Source organism: Pseudonaja textilis, chromosome 1 (genome assembly GCF_049901715.1).
Source record: "Pseudonaja textilis isolate UNSWEBS1 chromosome 1, rPseTex1.2, whole genome shotgun sequence".
NCBI classification, from domain to species: domain Eukaryota; kingdom Metazoa; phylum Chordata; class Lepidosauria; order Squamata; family Elapidae; genus Pseudonaja; species Pseudonaja textilis.
In genome coordinates this window covers 25,971,159-25,984,881 of record NC_141990.1, presented here as the reverse complement: position 1 = coordinate 25,984,881, position 13,723 = coordinate 25,971,159, and the positions used below count along the sequence as shown (strand labels likewise).

Here is a 13,723-nt window from a genome sequence, read left to right as displayed (position 1 = left end):
GCATAATGTGGATACATGTGGTAGGACCAATGTAGATGTTCATTGAATGTTGCCACTACCTTCCAATTCTTCTGCAAATTACATTATTACACACTTGCCTCAGATGCTCCAGCAAATTCTACTAGTACTGATGAGAAGGTTTAGAAAGCATGCATAGTGGGTTGTCTGATTTCACGCATGATAAAAACCATGATATCCATAGCCTGCCAGCTATTTGGTGAGCTGGAGGAAGTACTATTTACATGGAGACAACAGAAGGTGGGAAAGTGAATTGTGGTGAAGGGAAAAAGCAGGTTAGAAATGACAAAGTATTTGTAGCTTGGGTAATAGACAGCAGTGGGATCCTACCTGTTCCACTACCGTTTTGGTGATTGCGTGTGCCTGCGTGCATCCCTAACGTTCCCCACACCAGCTGAGGCCTGCAGCACCAATCAGCTGAGAGGATAAAGAGAAAAGCGCAAGGGTGGATGGGAGGGCCGATCCTGTGCTTTTCTCTTCTTTCTCCTCTCAGCTGATCATGGGAGGCTTTTTTTTAACTACCAGTTTGGCCGAACCAGTAGCATACCACCACTGGTGGTAGATAGTGGTGGCGGTTTGTTCTCCAAGTTTGCGGTTTAGCTTCTGAACGTCTTGTCCCCAGGCTAGGTGACATCCTCAGCAGGACTTCAGTTAAAAGTTAAAACATAGGATTCCTTGTAAATAAGTCACAGATCTCGATTGTAAGTGCCTGCAAGCTCAGGACTGGCTAAGCTCACAGTCTGCTCTGCCAAAAGGGCCGATGTAAGGTTTGGAAAAGAAGATTAAGATAGATGTCAGAACAATGACAAAGAGAATAAATCCTGCAAGAGGAAGTGCTAGAAATTCCCTTATTATTTACAAGGATTATAAAAATGAATTTTTCACCTGTCTATGCTGCCTTGTTGGGACCTGCTAATTTGTCAGGCCTAAGTAGAGCTGGTTCCTCTTGGAATTCCTTAGGGGAAGAAAGGAAGTTGCCAGAATCTTCACAAGTGGGGAATTGTCCGTTGCCTATTTGCTAGCCAGGAGGCCCAGTGAGTCTGCTGCTGTGAAGGAGGATATCAAGCCTCTTAATTACTGCTGCCTATCCCATTTTTCTCTTTTAATTTGAATATTTTATGTTTGAGAATTTTTCTCTTACATGCTAAAAGAGGCCTTTTTGTTTTCAGCCATTGATCCTGTCTGCAGGAGGTTTTCTACATCCTTGGAGTCCAACATTTGTTTGCTGTTACTCATGAGTTAACTCTTCACCTCTGTCTACAGGGGATTTTGCCAGATGGATTAACTTTCTTCTTTCCGTGGTGTGTGTGGTATCCCTGGACAGAAATGTTGATTATGTCAATAGCCATCAGCTACGTAGAGCCCAGCTGGAGGAAAAGCAAGGTGTTCGTTAAACCAGTGGTCCCCAACCATTTTTGTACCAGGGACCGGTTTCACGCAGAAACACTTTTTCAAGGACCGGTTAGGGTTTTTTATTTATTTATTTATTTGATTATTTATTTATTTATTTTATTTTATTATATATTCCACTCATTGAAAAGCTAGTTATGACTTAATTTAATTATAATCAAAGTTGGATTGGATTTAATAATCATGGTTAATGCAGGCATGATATTCCCCTCTGAAAAAAAAATCGGGGCCAGCCAAAAGAGACCCCACGCCGCACGCCAAGAAATTGCACACACAACACCAACACTACACACCCTTCCTTACCAGCCAGTCAGGTGTGGATCAGCTCGGGAGCTGGGCAGCCGCTTCCCTGGTGGCAGGGCTGAGGCCGCCGCCCAGGGAGCACCCGCTGCTTTCCCTCACCAGGGCTGGGCAGTGGCGTGTTGCCCTGCGCCACGTGGCTCCCACCTGGCAGCGCGCTTCTTGGCACGAGGCAGCCGGATTGTCCAAGGAGCCCAGCCGGCCAGGCAAGGGGAAGGCAGCGAGGGCCCTGCCGGGCTGGGGTGGAAAACCCGCTTGGCAAGGGGCTGGGGAAGCCTGCGGTGGGAGGACCAAATGTTCTGGGAGGCAGAGATTCAGCCGAGGCCGTCAGATGGAGAGACGGCTGGTCTGTGGCTGCCCAGCTCCCTTTTCCTGCTGCTCACCTGAGTGGCCTGTAGCCATGTGTCGGTGAGGCGATCAAAGAAGAGCTTCACCAGAGCCTTGACCAGGTTGCCGGCCACTTCCGAAGAGGGCGAGGGCAGTTCGTGCAGGCTGGGATCGAGGTAATCGGCGGCAGCGTAGCCTCGCAGAACTCCTGGCGTAAGCCCAGTGAATCGGGAGCCTCCTTCTTAGGGAGAGCAGCTTCTCCACATTTACCACGTCCCCCTTTTCTCCAGCCACGCACAGCGTGGAGCTGACGTTTTTGGTCGAGCGAGGCTGAGGGACAGCATCAAAACCAGCACTTGATCCAGCACGTCGGAACAAGATGGCACTGAAGCAAAGTAGGCGGCCCAGTCCCAAATGATCCACGGACGGGTACCGGTCCGTGAACCGGTGGTTGGAGAACCCTGCTTTAAACCATGAAACAGACGGAAAAACAAATGCTGGATTTAAACCAGGTTGCATATAAAAAGGGATTGCACTTTTGTGTTGAAAGTGCAATCAACTTTCTGAAGTGACCTCCAGGTTCATACTGTGGAGCCTGACTGTGGGTGAAGGTTTGTGCATACAGAGTGGTAATAATGGGTACATTATAGATTGGATGAGGAGACTACAAATTCTGAGCTCCTCTACCAATTCTAGTCATATTCACTGGCATACAGTTCTCAGTCCACCGTCTATTTACATTCAAAAATTATCCATCCTTTATCTAGCACTCCACCACCAATCCTATTCCATTTACAGTGCACATTTAAAGTATCATTAAGGAAATGTACATCACTCCTGAAAACCCCTTCCATATTATCACCAAAATGCTTAAAATTAGGGACAGACTGGAGGGGAGGAGTCAGAGCTTCAAAACTGGCAAACGTAAGAACAAAGAATAAAAAAGAAATAGTCTTGAGGAGTAAGCTTAGAAAGACAGAAAGGGGAATAATTAAACAATCTAATGCCATCTAAAGAACAGGTGGGTCACTTTTGATTTTGACTGTGGACCCATCTGGATTTTATTTTAGAATAGAAATCTAATATATACAGAAAGACAGAAGATCCCTGTTCTAATAAATTATGCATATACATAAGGGGGAAACTTCCTTCACTTATGAAATAATAGCAATGCTCCTTTATAAGATCAAAGCTCTAAACCCCAACATCTACCAATATGGAATACCTTCTAAACCCCAAACAATTGGTTTTTGTCTCAGTTGTTACCTCATTTTCATTGCAGCCATATAATTGGCTAGTTTGATAGGTATAACATGTTTGGCATCTGAAAGGAGAAGGGTGATGATAATAGCATTACCAAAATTGGCTAGTCTGAAGACAGCTGCAAATCATGTAATTCTTTCTTTGTAAGGATTGGGGAATGGAATGGAAGCAACAGCAGCAGCAGTAGTAGGGAATTGCCCAGAGGGTCACAAAATCATTTTGAATAAAGAATTGGGAAAAGGCAATCATTGTCCTACTCTTTATTGTATCTCTCTTAAGAAAAGGATGGAACAGTGGACTGCATTTTCATTGATGAAAAAAATGTTCCCCCCTCTGCTACTTTTTTCTCTATTTACTCAACACATTTAACACACCTATAGGCAATATAAAAGCAATGTGCGCTTAGTAGCTTGGTTTGGCATCAGATCCCAGCAAATAAGTGTTTACCCATCCAACAAGAATAACCAATGGAGAACTCCTTGGTAAGAGGCTTGTCCATGTGACGAGTACCTCCTCTATTTTATCCTTCAATAGAAGACTCTCTCCAGGTAAGTATTCAAAAACATTCCCCTGGGGTCTAGTTTCTCCCGAATGTGGCAGAACTTCTGAAAACCTGGGTACATCTTCTCAAAATCCTTCCGGGTGCATGTATGAGCCTGGTGACAGAAAATACGTTTTATGATACCGGTCTTGAAAATGGTGTCAGCAAGTATAGGATCACAACACCTACACAGAAATAATTCACCTGTTATCCTCAGAATGTGATTATATTGGCTATGGGTCCTGCAAGTTGCAACCCAAAATTTTGGGTAGGCATCCTTCAATAATTCCCGATAGTAATTACAGATGGATGATATTGTAAAATACATCACTCTGTCTATGTATACATCTATCAATCGGTCTGTCTTCCTGCAGTCTGTTTAAAGCATTTAGCATGAATTGGTTGTAATCTCTGAGTTTCTAAATTAACTCCTAGGGACACTTAGAGGATCTACCAATACCTCACTGACATCTGCCATACTTCTGCCCTACCTGATTTCATTTTTTAAACTCTTTTAAAACCTAAGAAACTCTCATGATCTGAAACATAATTTATATTTCCAATGTATTGTTGGAAATAAATCCCAGAGGCATTCTTGAGAAATAAAAAGATTGGTATCTTCAGCTCAGTGCCTGCTTTCAAAGTTTATATCTTTGAGTATTTTAAAGCAAGATATTAGATAACAATTGTGAGTTTGTATAGTTTTCAATTGGACACACTGAATACATGCACATGAGAAATAATAACAAATATATATTTTAAGAAATGGAAGATAACCTACTCCATGGTGCAGGATCCTTCCTGAAAAGGTCCACCACCTCTTTAGACAGTATGTTCTAATGCTGAACAGCTGTTATCATTAGAAATTTTTTCTTGATTTGAAGCCTAAATCTATATCCTTCTAAGATAAGCCAAGAGGCAGAAGTTCTCCGTGATATCAGATATGTTTATATGAGAGATAGTGAAAAAGTCTAGGTGATAGCATGCAATACAACATGGAAAACATGGGTGGGGCTTTCATCAGCATTTTTATTTATTTCAAGTCTCACTTTAGACTGACTGTGTCACTTACAGTATTGGTACATGCAATACAAGGGCTGGAAAATCATAGCAATATTGTAGTCTTTCTGTGCACATTTTTATTTAAAGACCAATAGCATTTTAGCCTAGCTTGGGCAAGAGAATCTTGAAATTGTATGGCCTTGAAATTTCAAAGCAGTTTGCTCTTTTTTTTTTTTAGATCAATTAATTTACATATTCATTTTACTTTTAAAATCTCCAAATCTGTAAGAGTGGAAGCAGTTGTGGTAGGGACTGACAATGCTATATAGACAGGTAAAATTGTAACATAGCCCTGAGCAAGTATCTTAGCCTTCCTATTTCAAGGCTGAGAAAAAATTGTCACAACTCTATTGCCTTAAAAAGGTAGAAGAAAAGGTTTTGAATTTAAACCTTGGAACTTCTGAATTCTGTGTCTTCTTCATGTATATGACTTCTTCTGCAATAAAGCAATTATTCTAAGTTGGGGCCTGTTTTAAAATCTGTAGGATGGTGAGTATGATGCTATGATCAAAGCCCCACTTGTTCTTCATGTATTATACAAAAGAGGTGGGGCTTCAATCACAACATACCTGCCATTTTGCAGATCTCCATCCATGGAGACCCTTAGAGTTGAGCATATGAAAGCTCTGTTGTGAAATCACTACTTTACTGCTATATCTGGTGGGAAGTCTAACAAAGCCCTGTGATACTGTTGGGTTCAATGCCAACCCTTATGAACAATGATGGAGCAAGCAGTCAATCTTAGTATGGTACCCAACTATGGGACAGCACATAGAAAATAGTCGTATCAGGTCAGGCTGTCTCCCTAATGGATAAAAGACTGCATTATTTTCATTTTGTATTTTTTTATGTGCAAAAATGATCTGACTCTGGAAGGAGGAAAGTGTCTGTGTTTACTAAAAGAAAAGGATTTAACCTACTACCTTTGCCCAGTGTGGTCTCCCTCCAAACTTCTTCATGACTCCTTCATAGGCAAGCCAGTAGTTAAGGCGTGGAACATCCTTCCCGTAGGGCCTTGAGAAAGAAGCAGCAGCAGAAAGTGAGAACAAGGATTGAATGACTCTCCCTTAAAGAACATATTTGTGTGGCTCATGACAGAGGGAATCTTCTGCTTTGCCACATCGTAACTATTCACATCACCCCCATTTAAAGTCATCCTGAAGGCATCTTAAATGTGGATTCTTCATACTGCCCTCATCATGGGGATTTCAGATACATTTAGATTGGTATTTAGCTCACAAGGAGCAACTTCAGCTCATTTGTTTGATTTACATACCCAAGAGCTTAGTGCTAATTCAGCACTAAAGGAGAGAATGGCTTTTGTTTTAATCTGGCTCCTTTCCAACAAGTCAAGATTCTGCAAGCTCGCATGGTTAAACAATTTTTCTTTCTTTTATCACACAAAGCTAAGCATGAGGGAGAAGGTTGTTAGCTCAGGCAAGTAGGCAGTAAGTCACAGAAAGTGCACATGCAACAAACACTGGGTGATTTTGCTTTCAGCTATCTGTGAAACAGGGAAGGGGGATGTAAAATACTGGTTCAAAAGTAGTGGTGAGGAGAGAGGTCATGCACATTTTGTAACATGGTGCTGGATTGCTGTCAGCATGATTGCAAATACAGAAGATATCTTTAGTACTAGTAGAGGCATGATAAGATCATTGTGGGGGTAGGACTTCCTGAAGAGCTTCCAATCTTTCCAGTCACCAGATGTTTCTGGTTATTCAGTCTAACTTTCTGAATTATCATATGTGCAGTAAGCTAGTACAATGATCGCTAGCCTGGGCCCCTCCAGATATGTTTTCAGCTTTAGGTCTACAACATCCCTGGTTGGCTGGAAATTCTTGTAGTTGCATTTTCAGTAAATTTGAAAGGCACCATTGGCTATTCTAAAATGAGTCTTTGTTGGAAGTGGGGTGTTGAGGAATAGAAATATGTTCTTCTTTCTCTCTCCAGGATCATTCCAGCACTTCTACAGGAGTACTGCATAAATTGACCAGTAATAATTAATCTCACCAACAAACACCACTACTTCAGAAAGCCATCTGAAAAGCATTGTTCCAGATAACTGATATGTGGTACTGAAAGTGACCATATTGAATGTCAATCTTCTGAACATAATAGGATAAGTGTTGGGTCAGAATGTATCACTACTTCTTTGCAGCTGAGACTCAGTTTCAAAAAATATATATAGGGAGGTAACAGAGTATATATATAATGAACTCTTATTTAAGCTGGCAAACAGTAACTCACAGCAGGAGTGCTGGTCCTTCAGAGTGCTTTTCTGATGTTGCCATGCCCCCAGGGACACCCGATGGAGCATCTTGAGCATCCCAGGGAGGAGGGAACTTCTGGAAATAATGGCTATTGGTTGGGAAGGGAGATACCCTTGTTCCCTCAGAAGCTCTCTCTGTGTCAGACTAACATCATAGATGGGAGATTCTGGGAAAGAAAACAGGTGTTCTGCTAGAGACTGCCATTAAACTTGAATGGAAGGTGTAGAGGTGTCATTCATTCATCCCGTTTGAACCACAAATCTTGCGTGTTTTTTCGGCTTAGGGTGAATTAAGTTTCACTTTAGTTTTCATTGGTACTGAAAGAAACACAGGCCTCCAGTCACTTAGCTTGCCTTCTCCAGTTATGCCTTCCCCCTTCTCACCTGTACATAATAATGTTGATGTAACAGCTATTCCTCTGGAAACAGGGGCTCAGGAGGAAGTCATCCCCTTGGGTGAAGCGCACTTCCACTGGGTAGTGGGCTACCATTTTGGGATTCATCTCCAATATCCCTTTTAACTCCAGAAGAGCATCTTTTGTTTTCTCACTAAAAAAAAAAAAGACTCACTAGTTAAATCAGACAGTATTTCATAATGGACAGTATTATCTTTCCATCACTATCCATGCCTTCACATGACTTGTATGGAGTCATGGAGATGACCTTAGAGAAAGAATCCAGAAGTTGTTAGGCTAACAAGTACTGCTGAAGGATGCATTAAACACAGGAGGGGGGGAGAGAGAATGAGGAAGAGACTCAAACTCCTCATATATAAATAGGAAGGAAAGGAAAACAGAGACACACTTGCAAAATTCTGTTGCTATATTCAATCTCAATAAAACAGAGTTCAAGTCATTTTGTAGAGTCAGTTACTTGATCTGGTCTTACTTCATAGGGCTGATATAAGAGAGAAACCATTTGCTGTTGTTGTGGACCAACCTCATACCTGGAAGTGTGCAGTAAATAAATGAAAGCTAAATAAAGAAAGGCATTTTCAAAATCCCTCATTTTGAAACTTTTTTTAAAAAAGTTGGGAAATTGAAACTAATAGAATTAACTTTAATAAAGACAAATGCTATTCTCTTTAGGAAGAAAAAAAAATCCAATACAGATACATGATTATTGGGCTTGCTAATAACAAAGGTGAAAAGAATAGTACTTGATAGTAGTTGATTGCAGATTGAATACAAGTCAGTTATGGCCAGAAAGCGAAATATAGTTTTAGGTCATAGAAGCATAGGCCATTAAACTAAAGTTTTCAGATCAAGGGGAAAAAAAGAGTTCCATTTTATTCTGTCCAGATCTTGGGAACTATGTCCCATTCTGGGCAACAATTTTTTATGATCAAAACCTGTTAGATTCAGGGAAGAACAAATGTGATCAAGGGACCTGAAAAAAAAAACCATATGAAGAGAGATTGAAGGAAATTGGGACTTTCAATTTTCAGAGAATAAGGCCATGGAGGAGATGGTAGCACTCTTCAAGCATCTTTTCTTCAAACACAAACAATTATTTTTAATTACATCAAAGGCAAAATAGACCACAGAAGAACAAGATCTATTCATCTGTAACTCTGTGTACAGAGACCTGAAATTAGTAATTCAATTTAGCTAAGCTATCAGTAAATGTAAAGGGAGCAAAGAATCACCTTATTATTTCAGCCTAAATCCTTGAAGGAAAGACAAAATACAATTATAAAAACTGTCTGGAGGTGGGCTTTAAATTCAGTGTCTGCCTTTAAGTGACAATCTTCTGTGTTTGAAAATGATACCAGAATGGAATCAATTAGCAATTGCAAGGTTATACATCCAATGGGCAAAGGTGTAGTAATAAATACAGTCTGAATTCAAAGGGAATTCAGTGATCATCATGCCAGACAAGCTTCACAGCAAGGTCTTGTTTCAGCAAACAGCCTGAATTCTGATGTTATACATAGAATGGATTGAGTGTCTGGGTCCAGATCTGAATGACAAGGGTGAGAAACAGTGGATCCTGATGTCATTGCATCAGAGGTGCTAAGGATGGGTCCTCTAATGGCCTTTTTCTTAGCTAAGGGTAAGTCTTCAGCCAGGGGCATGACAAATCTTATTTCACTTGTTTTCTGTTTCTAATTCCTCAAATGCTTTGGACATCATCCAGCCTACTTTGGTCTGGTTTCAGTTCTTCAACTTGCTGCGTTGGAACTTCAGTTAAGTTAAGTTCCATTCAGTTCACTTAAGACAATGATTTGTTTGGTGATGTTTTCCTTTTATGGAACTATAAGCAATATTTATGATTGACAGTGCCTCTCTGATCTCAGAGACCTGTTTTGTTTTCTTCTTCAACCTTTAAGTTCATTGAACTGTGAAGTTATTACTACATATATTATCCTAGATGTATGTGTGTGTGTGTGTGTGTGTCTGTGTGGTGTGTGTGTCTGTGTAGTATTCCTATATTATCCTATATGTATAAGCCTAGAACTCATAGTCTCTTTTCTAAGTCAGCCTCTTCACCACTACACCAATCTGACTCTCGATCTCAAACAATTCAGTGAGTATAGGATCACCAACACACAGTAAAATAGATTTAACTTTTAATGGTAGACGCCTGCATGTTAAATGTCAAATATCCTCCAGATATTGTGGAATCCATTGTTTCTACCAGAGAAAGAAGGGGAGAGAGAGGCCCATTTGACTTACATGGGAATGGCCCAATCTTGCACATGCTGCTTGAATCGGCATTCATAGTTGAAGATTTTGTAGCTCAAGTTCACATTTTCCACTTTGCCAGTGAAGAGAAGCCAAAAGAAGAAGTGGTTGATCCAAGATACCAAGAAGGGCAGGAATGTGCTGAAGGAGAAGGAGAAACAAGAAGCTGAGAAAGACTAGCTTAGTGCTGGAACATCTGCTCTGCATGTCAAAGCCTTCAGATGGTATAGCTACAGCAGTGAATCTCAAACTTGGCAAGATGTGTGGACTTCAACTCCCAGAATTCCCCCGACAGCATGGGGAATTGGGATTTCTCTCCTGGCTGTCAGGAAAGAAAATCTTTCCCAGTTTGCCACCTTCCAAATCTTTGATTACAACTCTGTGACCACCCTTCCCCAATCTGATATCATCCAGATGTGGTGGGATTGCTTTGCCCATAATTCTCTGCTGCCGTGGCCAAATTGAATGCTCCTAGTCAAGCATGCTAGGGGCTAGACTGAAAAATATCTTAAGCTTCTGAAATTCCACTTCCCTCATTTCTACTTTGCAGAAGCAACCAGGACGGTGGTGGTGGTGGTGGGGAGTCAATGTGGAAGTCATGAAAGAGAGCTTTGTAGCGCAAGACTTTGGCTGCATGGGCAATAAAAGTCTTCCCTATTGTTGCATCTAAGCAAGCTGTTCATGTCACAGAAATTATTCACTAACATAGCATGGAGTCCTTTTGTAGCTTACACAAAGGATGAAAAAGAAGCCATGTGGGAGTGACAACATATGTCTAGAGCTGTTAGCATTTCTTCTACGGTCTCCCTCTTATTTAAGTACCAGGCTAGAAACATTGAAAACTAAATAGCATTCTACAAATAAAGTACTGGGCTTATAATCAACTTTGTTATTCATTATTTCCAGGGGTACATTCTAGCAGGCAAAGAAACCTTGCTATCACTCCTCATATTTATTGGGCCACTGATTTCAATAGAATAGCACAATTACAGAGTAATCTCTAGTCAATCTTGGCTGATTTTGTAAAACCTAGGCAAGGCCAGATCTGGTTTGATTTGACGAGAAACCATGAGGAAACATTTGGGCTGTGGTCTAAACTGAAAATTAAAGTACAGTTCAGTTGCCAAGAATACTATCTCAACTTGTGAACACCATGCGAATGAGAATGTACTTTTCAACTATTGATGGATGGATGGATGGATGGATGGATGGATGATGTACCATCAAGTTGTTTTCAACTCCATTGCAATCCATCCCTCGTCTGTTCTTTTAAGTCTCCCAATGGTGCACTTTTGAGTCCATCCATTATGGGTGGGGCAATTTCTTTTTTCCACCAATTCAGGCAACTTCACAAAGGTGCTTTCATCTTCTGCCCACCAGAGGACAGCCTAAGTTCAGCTATCACACTACTAGAATAAAGTGTGAGATTTACAACAGTAGTAGGAGATTCTGCATGTGTCTGTCTATGAGTAATCTTGCCTGATTCATAGTGTGGATGAAATCCCTTGACTTCCAGGAATAAAAATGAATCAGAATATTAAATATACTATTCCAAGTTGATATATTTCAATTCATTTTTGAAGGCTTAGAGAAGGGGTGGATAAATTTGTGAGTGACCCACCCCAAGCTGACCTGTATAGAAAACCTCACTGGAAGCCAAAAGTGATGAGATACAAACAAGACAAATGCAGTCCTTCCATCCACCAGGTGTTTTTTTTTAAAGAGATGTAGAAACTAACCTGATCCAAAGAAGGAACTCCAGCAAATAATATCCAATGGCATAATCCCAAAACCAATTTGCTGAGGAAGAGGGAGGCTGCAAAACGAGAGTATTGGGTTTTTATGAAATTGTCAGAAGGCTGGGGATCTGGCTTTTAAGCCCATGATATTGTGAAAACCAATTAATGCTAAGTTCATCATAAACATGAGCATGGAACAACATGGAATTGATTGATTGCACTGATTGATTGCATCTTTTATTTTTCAGAGCTCATACAGGGTCTTATATGGGGTCCTGCCTTCAATTTATGCAAACACCCACCACCTTGTAAGATCCTTTGGTCTGAGAGACCAAGTGTCTGATCCAAACTCACACAGTGAATTTCATGGTTGGGTCTCTCTGGTCCAAGTCCAGTGCTTTAATCATTTAATTTTAGTAGGACAGACCAGCCTCTCTCAGCTAGCACTTGTGAGATAGTCTGGGAGCATTGATGGGGATTAGCCTTGTAAAGGCATATTTGTATTGAGATTAGATGTAACTTTTTGGTCTATAAAGTGATGACAATTATTATGATTTACCTAACAGGAAGGTTGAATGAAAAAGGATAATGGGTACCCTCTGTTGGAAGTCCTGTTGAAATGAGCAAGACTCAAGTCACCGCATAGCAAGTGGAATGTTCTTAATTCCTGCCTTCCTAGTTTTCTTTCTCAGATAAACTTAATGGCAAATTACTTCATCATGGTAGAATATACCCACCTTGTTGGTATGATCTTGGTAGATGATGCTCACATTTTCACTGTGAGGGAACCAAAGGAAGCGGAAATACTCAGATTTCTTCAGGTGATTTTCTAGGTTGTCAAGAACCTACAAGATGTCCAAATTGAGAGCTGAATGGACACATCTTTAAATTGGGTGATATTGCTCAAGTGTCTAGTTTGGTGTGCCACCTGGGTGACATGCTAAATAATTCATGCTCAAGAGTAAAATTATGAATTTATTATTTCTCACCTTTCCTCTTGAACCTGAAGGAGGGATGCATAAACACCTTCTCATTTTTACTCACAACAGTAAGTTGTTGGGGAAAATAGAAGGAGGAAGGCGTAACAGGACAGACACAGACTTCAGAGGATAATTAGGACTGCAGAAAAAACAATTACTACCCACCTGCCTTCAATTGAGGATCTGTGTACTGCACAAGTCAAAAAGAGGGCTGTGAAAATATTTACAGACCCCTCACACCCCGGACATAAACTGTTTCAACTCCTTCCCTCAAAACGACGCTATAGAGCACTGCACACCAGAACAACTAGACACAAGGACAGTTTTTCCCGGAAAGCCATCACTCTGCTAAACAAATAATTCCTTCAACCCTGTCCAACTATTTACAAATAGTTGGATTACTATTACTGCATTACTGCATTACTATTACTATTAATCTTCTCATCACTCCTTATCACCCATCCCGTCCCACTTGTGACTGTATAACTGTAACTTTGTCGCTTGTATCCTTACGATCTATATTGACTGTTTCTTAGTATGATTTGATTGCTTATTGTACCTAGGACTATCATTAAGTGTTGTACCTTATGATTCTTGCCAAATGTATCTTTTCTTTTACGTATACAGAGAGCATTTGTACCAAGACAAATTCCTTGTGTCTCCAACCACACTTGGCCAATAAAAGAATTCTAATTCTATTATGTATTTTATTTATAAAATAATAAAGACTGGATAAAAAATTCTAATAAATAAACAAACTAGCAGCAAAAATGACACAACTGAGGACTGCATTACATCCCAGAAAAGCCGAAGGGTCCTCTTAGGGTGGGGCGGGGTGGGGGAGAGAGGTGATTAATTTGATTGTTGCAAAATAGATTAACCCTCAGAGGCTTTTTTCCCCCCTTGTCATTTTCTTTTCTAGGACATGTGATGGACTGATGGGTGCAGGGGGATGGAGTTTTGAAAGTTCAATCACCAAGGGAAAACCCAGAACTCTCCAATTAGATATGCCAATATGACAACTCTAATAAAATGTAACTTGGAGAAGTTGCTTGTCTCGGAGTTTATTGGGTTGGAGTTTGGTAGTTGGAACGTTGACACCTTTCTCAACCCTGGAGGAGCCT

General features: G+C 40.6%; 1 protein-coding gene across 2 annotated transcripts in view; it reads right to left on the bottom strand.

The window, feature by feature from the left end:
- Positions 1–3,563: 3,563 nt before the first annotated feature.
- The window catches only part of LOC113446341 (L-gulonolactone oxidase-like), a 30,061-nt gene continuing 19,901 nt past the window's right edge, over positions 3,564–13,723 (bottom strand). For both annotated transcript variants that reach the window (XM_087929623.1, XM_087929617.1), the window contains 6 exons: positions 12,357–12,464; positions 11,620–11,696; positions 9,872–10,021; positions 7,578–7,742; positions 5,845–5,935; positions 3,564–3,974 (listed from right to left, as the gene is read on the bottom strand). In XM_087929623.1, coding sequence (XP_087785749.1) covers positions 3,846–3,974; positions 5,845–5,935; positions 7,578–7,742; positions 9,872–10,021; positions 11,620–11,696; positions 12,357–12,464 — 720 coding nt within the window. In that variant the 3' untranslated portion in view covers positions 3,564–3,845. The remainder of the gene's footprint in view (positions 3,975–5,844; positions 5,936–7,577; positions 7,743–9,871; positions 10,022–11,619; positions 11,697–12,356; positions 12,465–13,723) is intronic.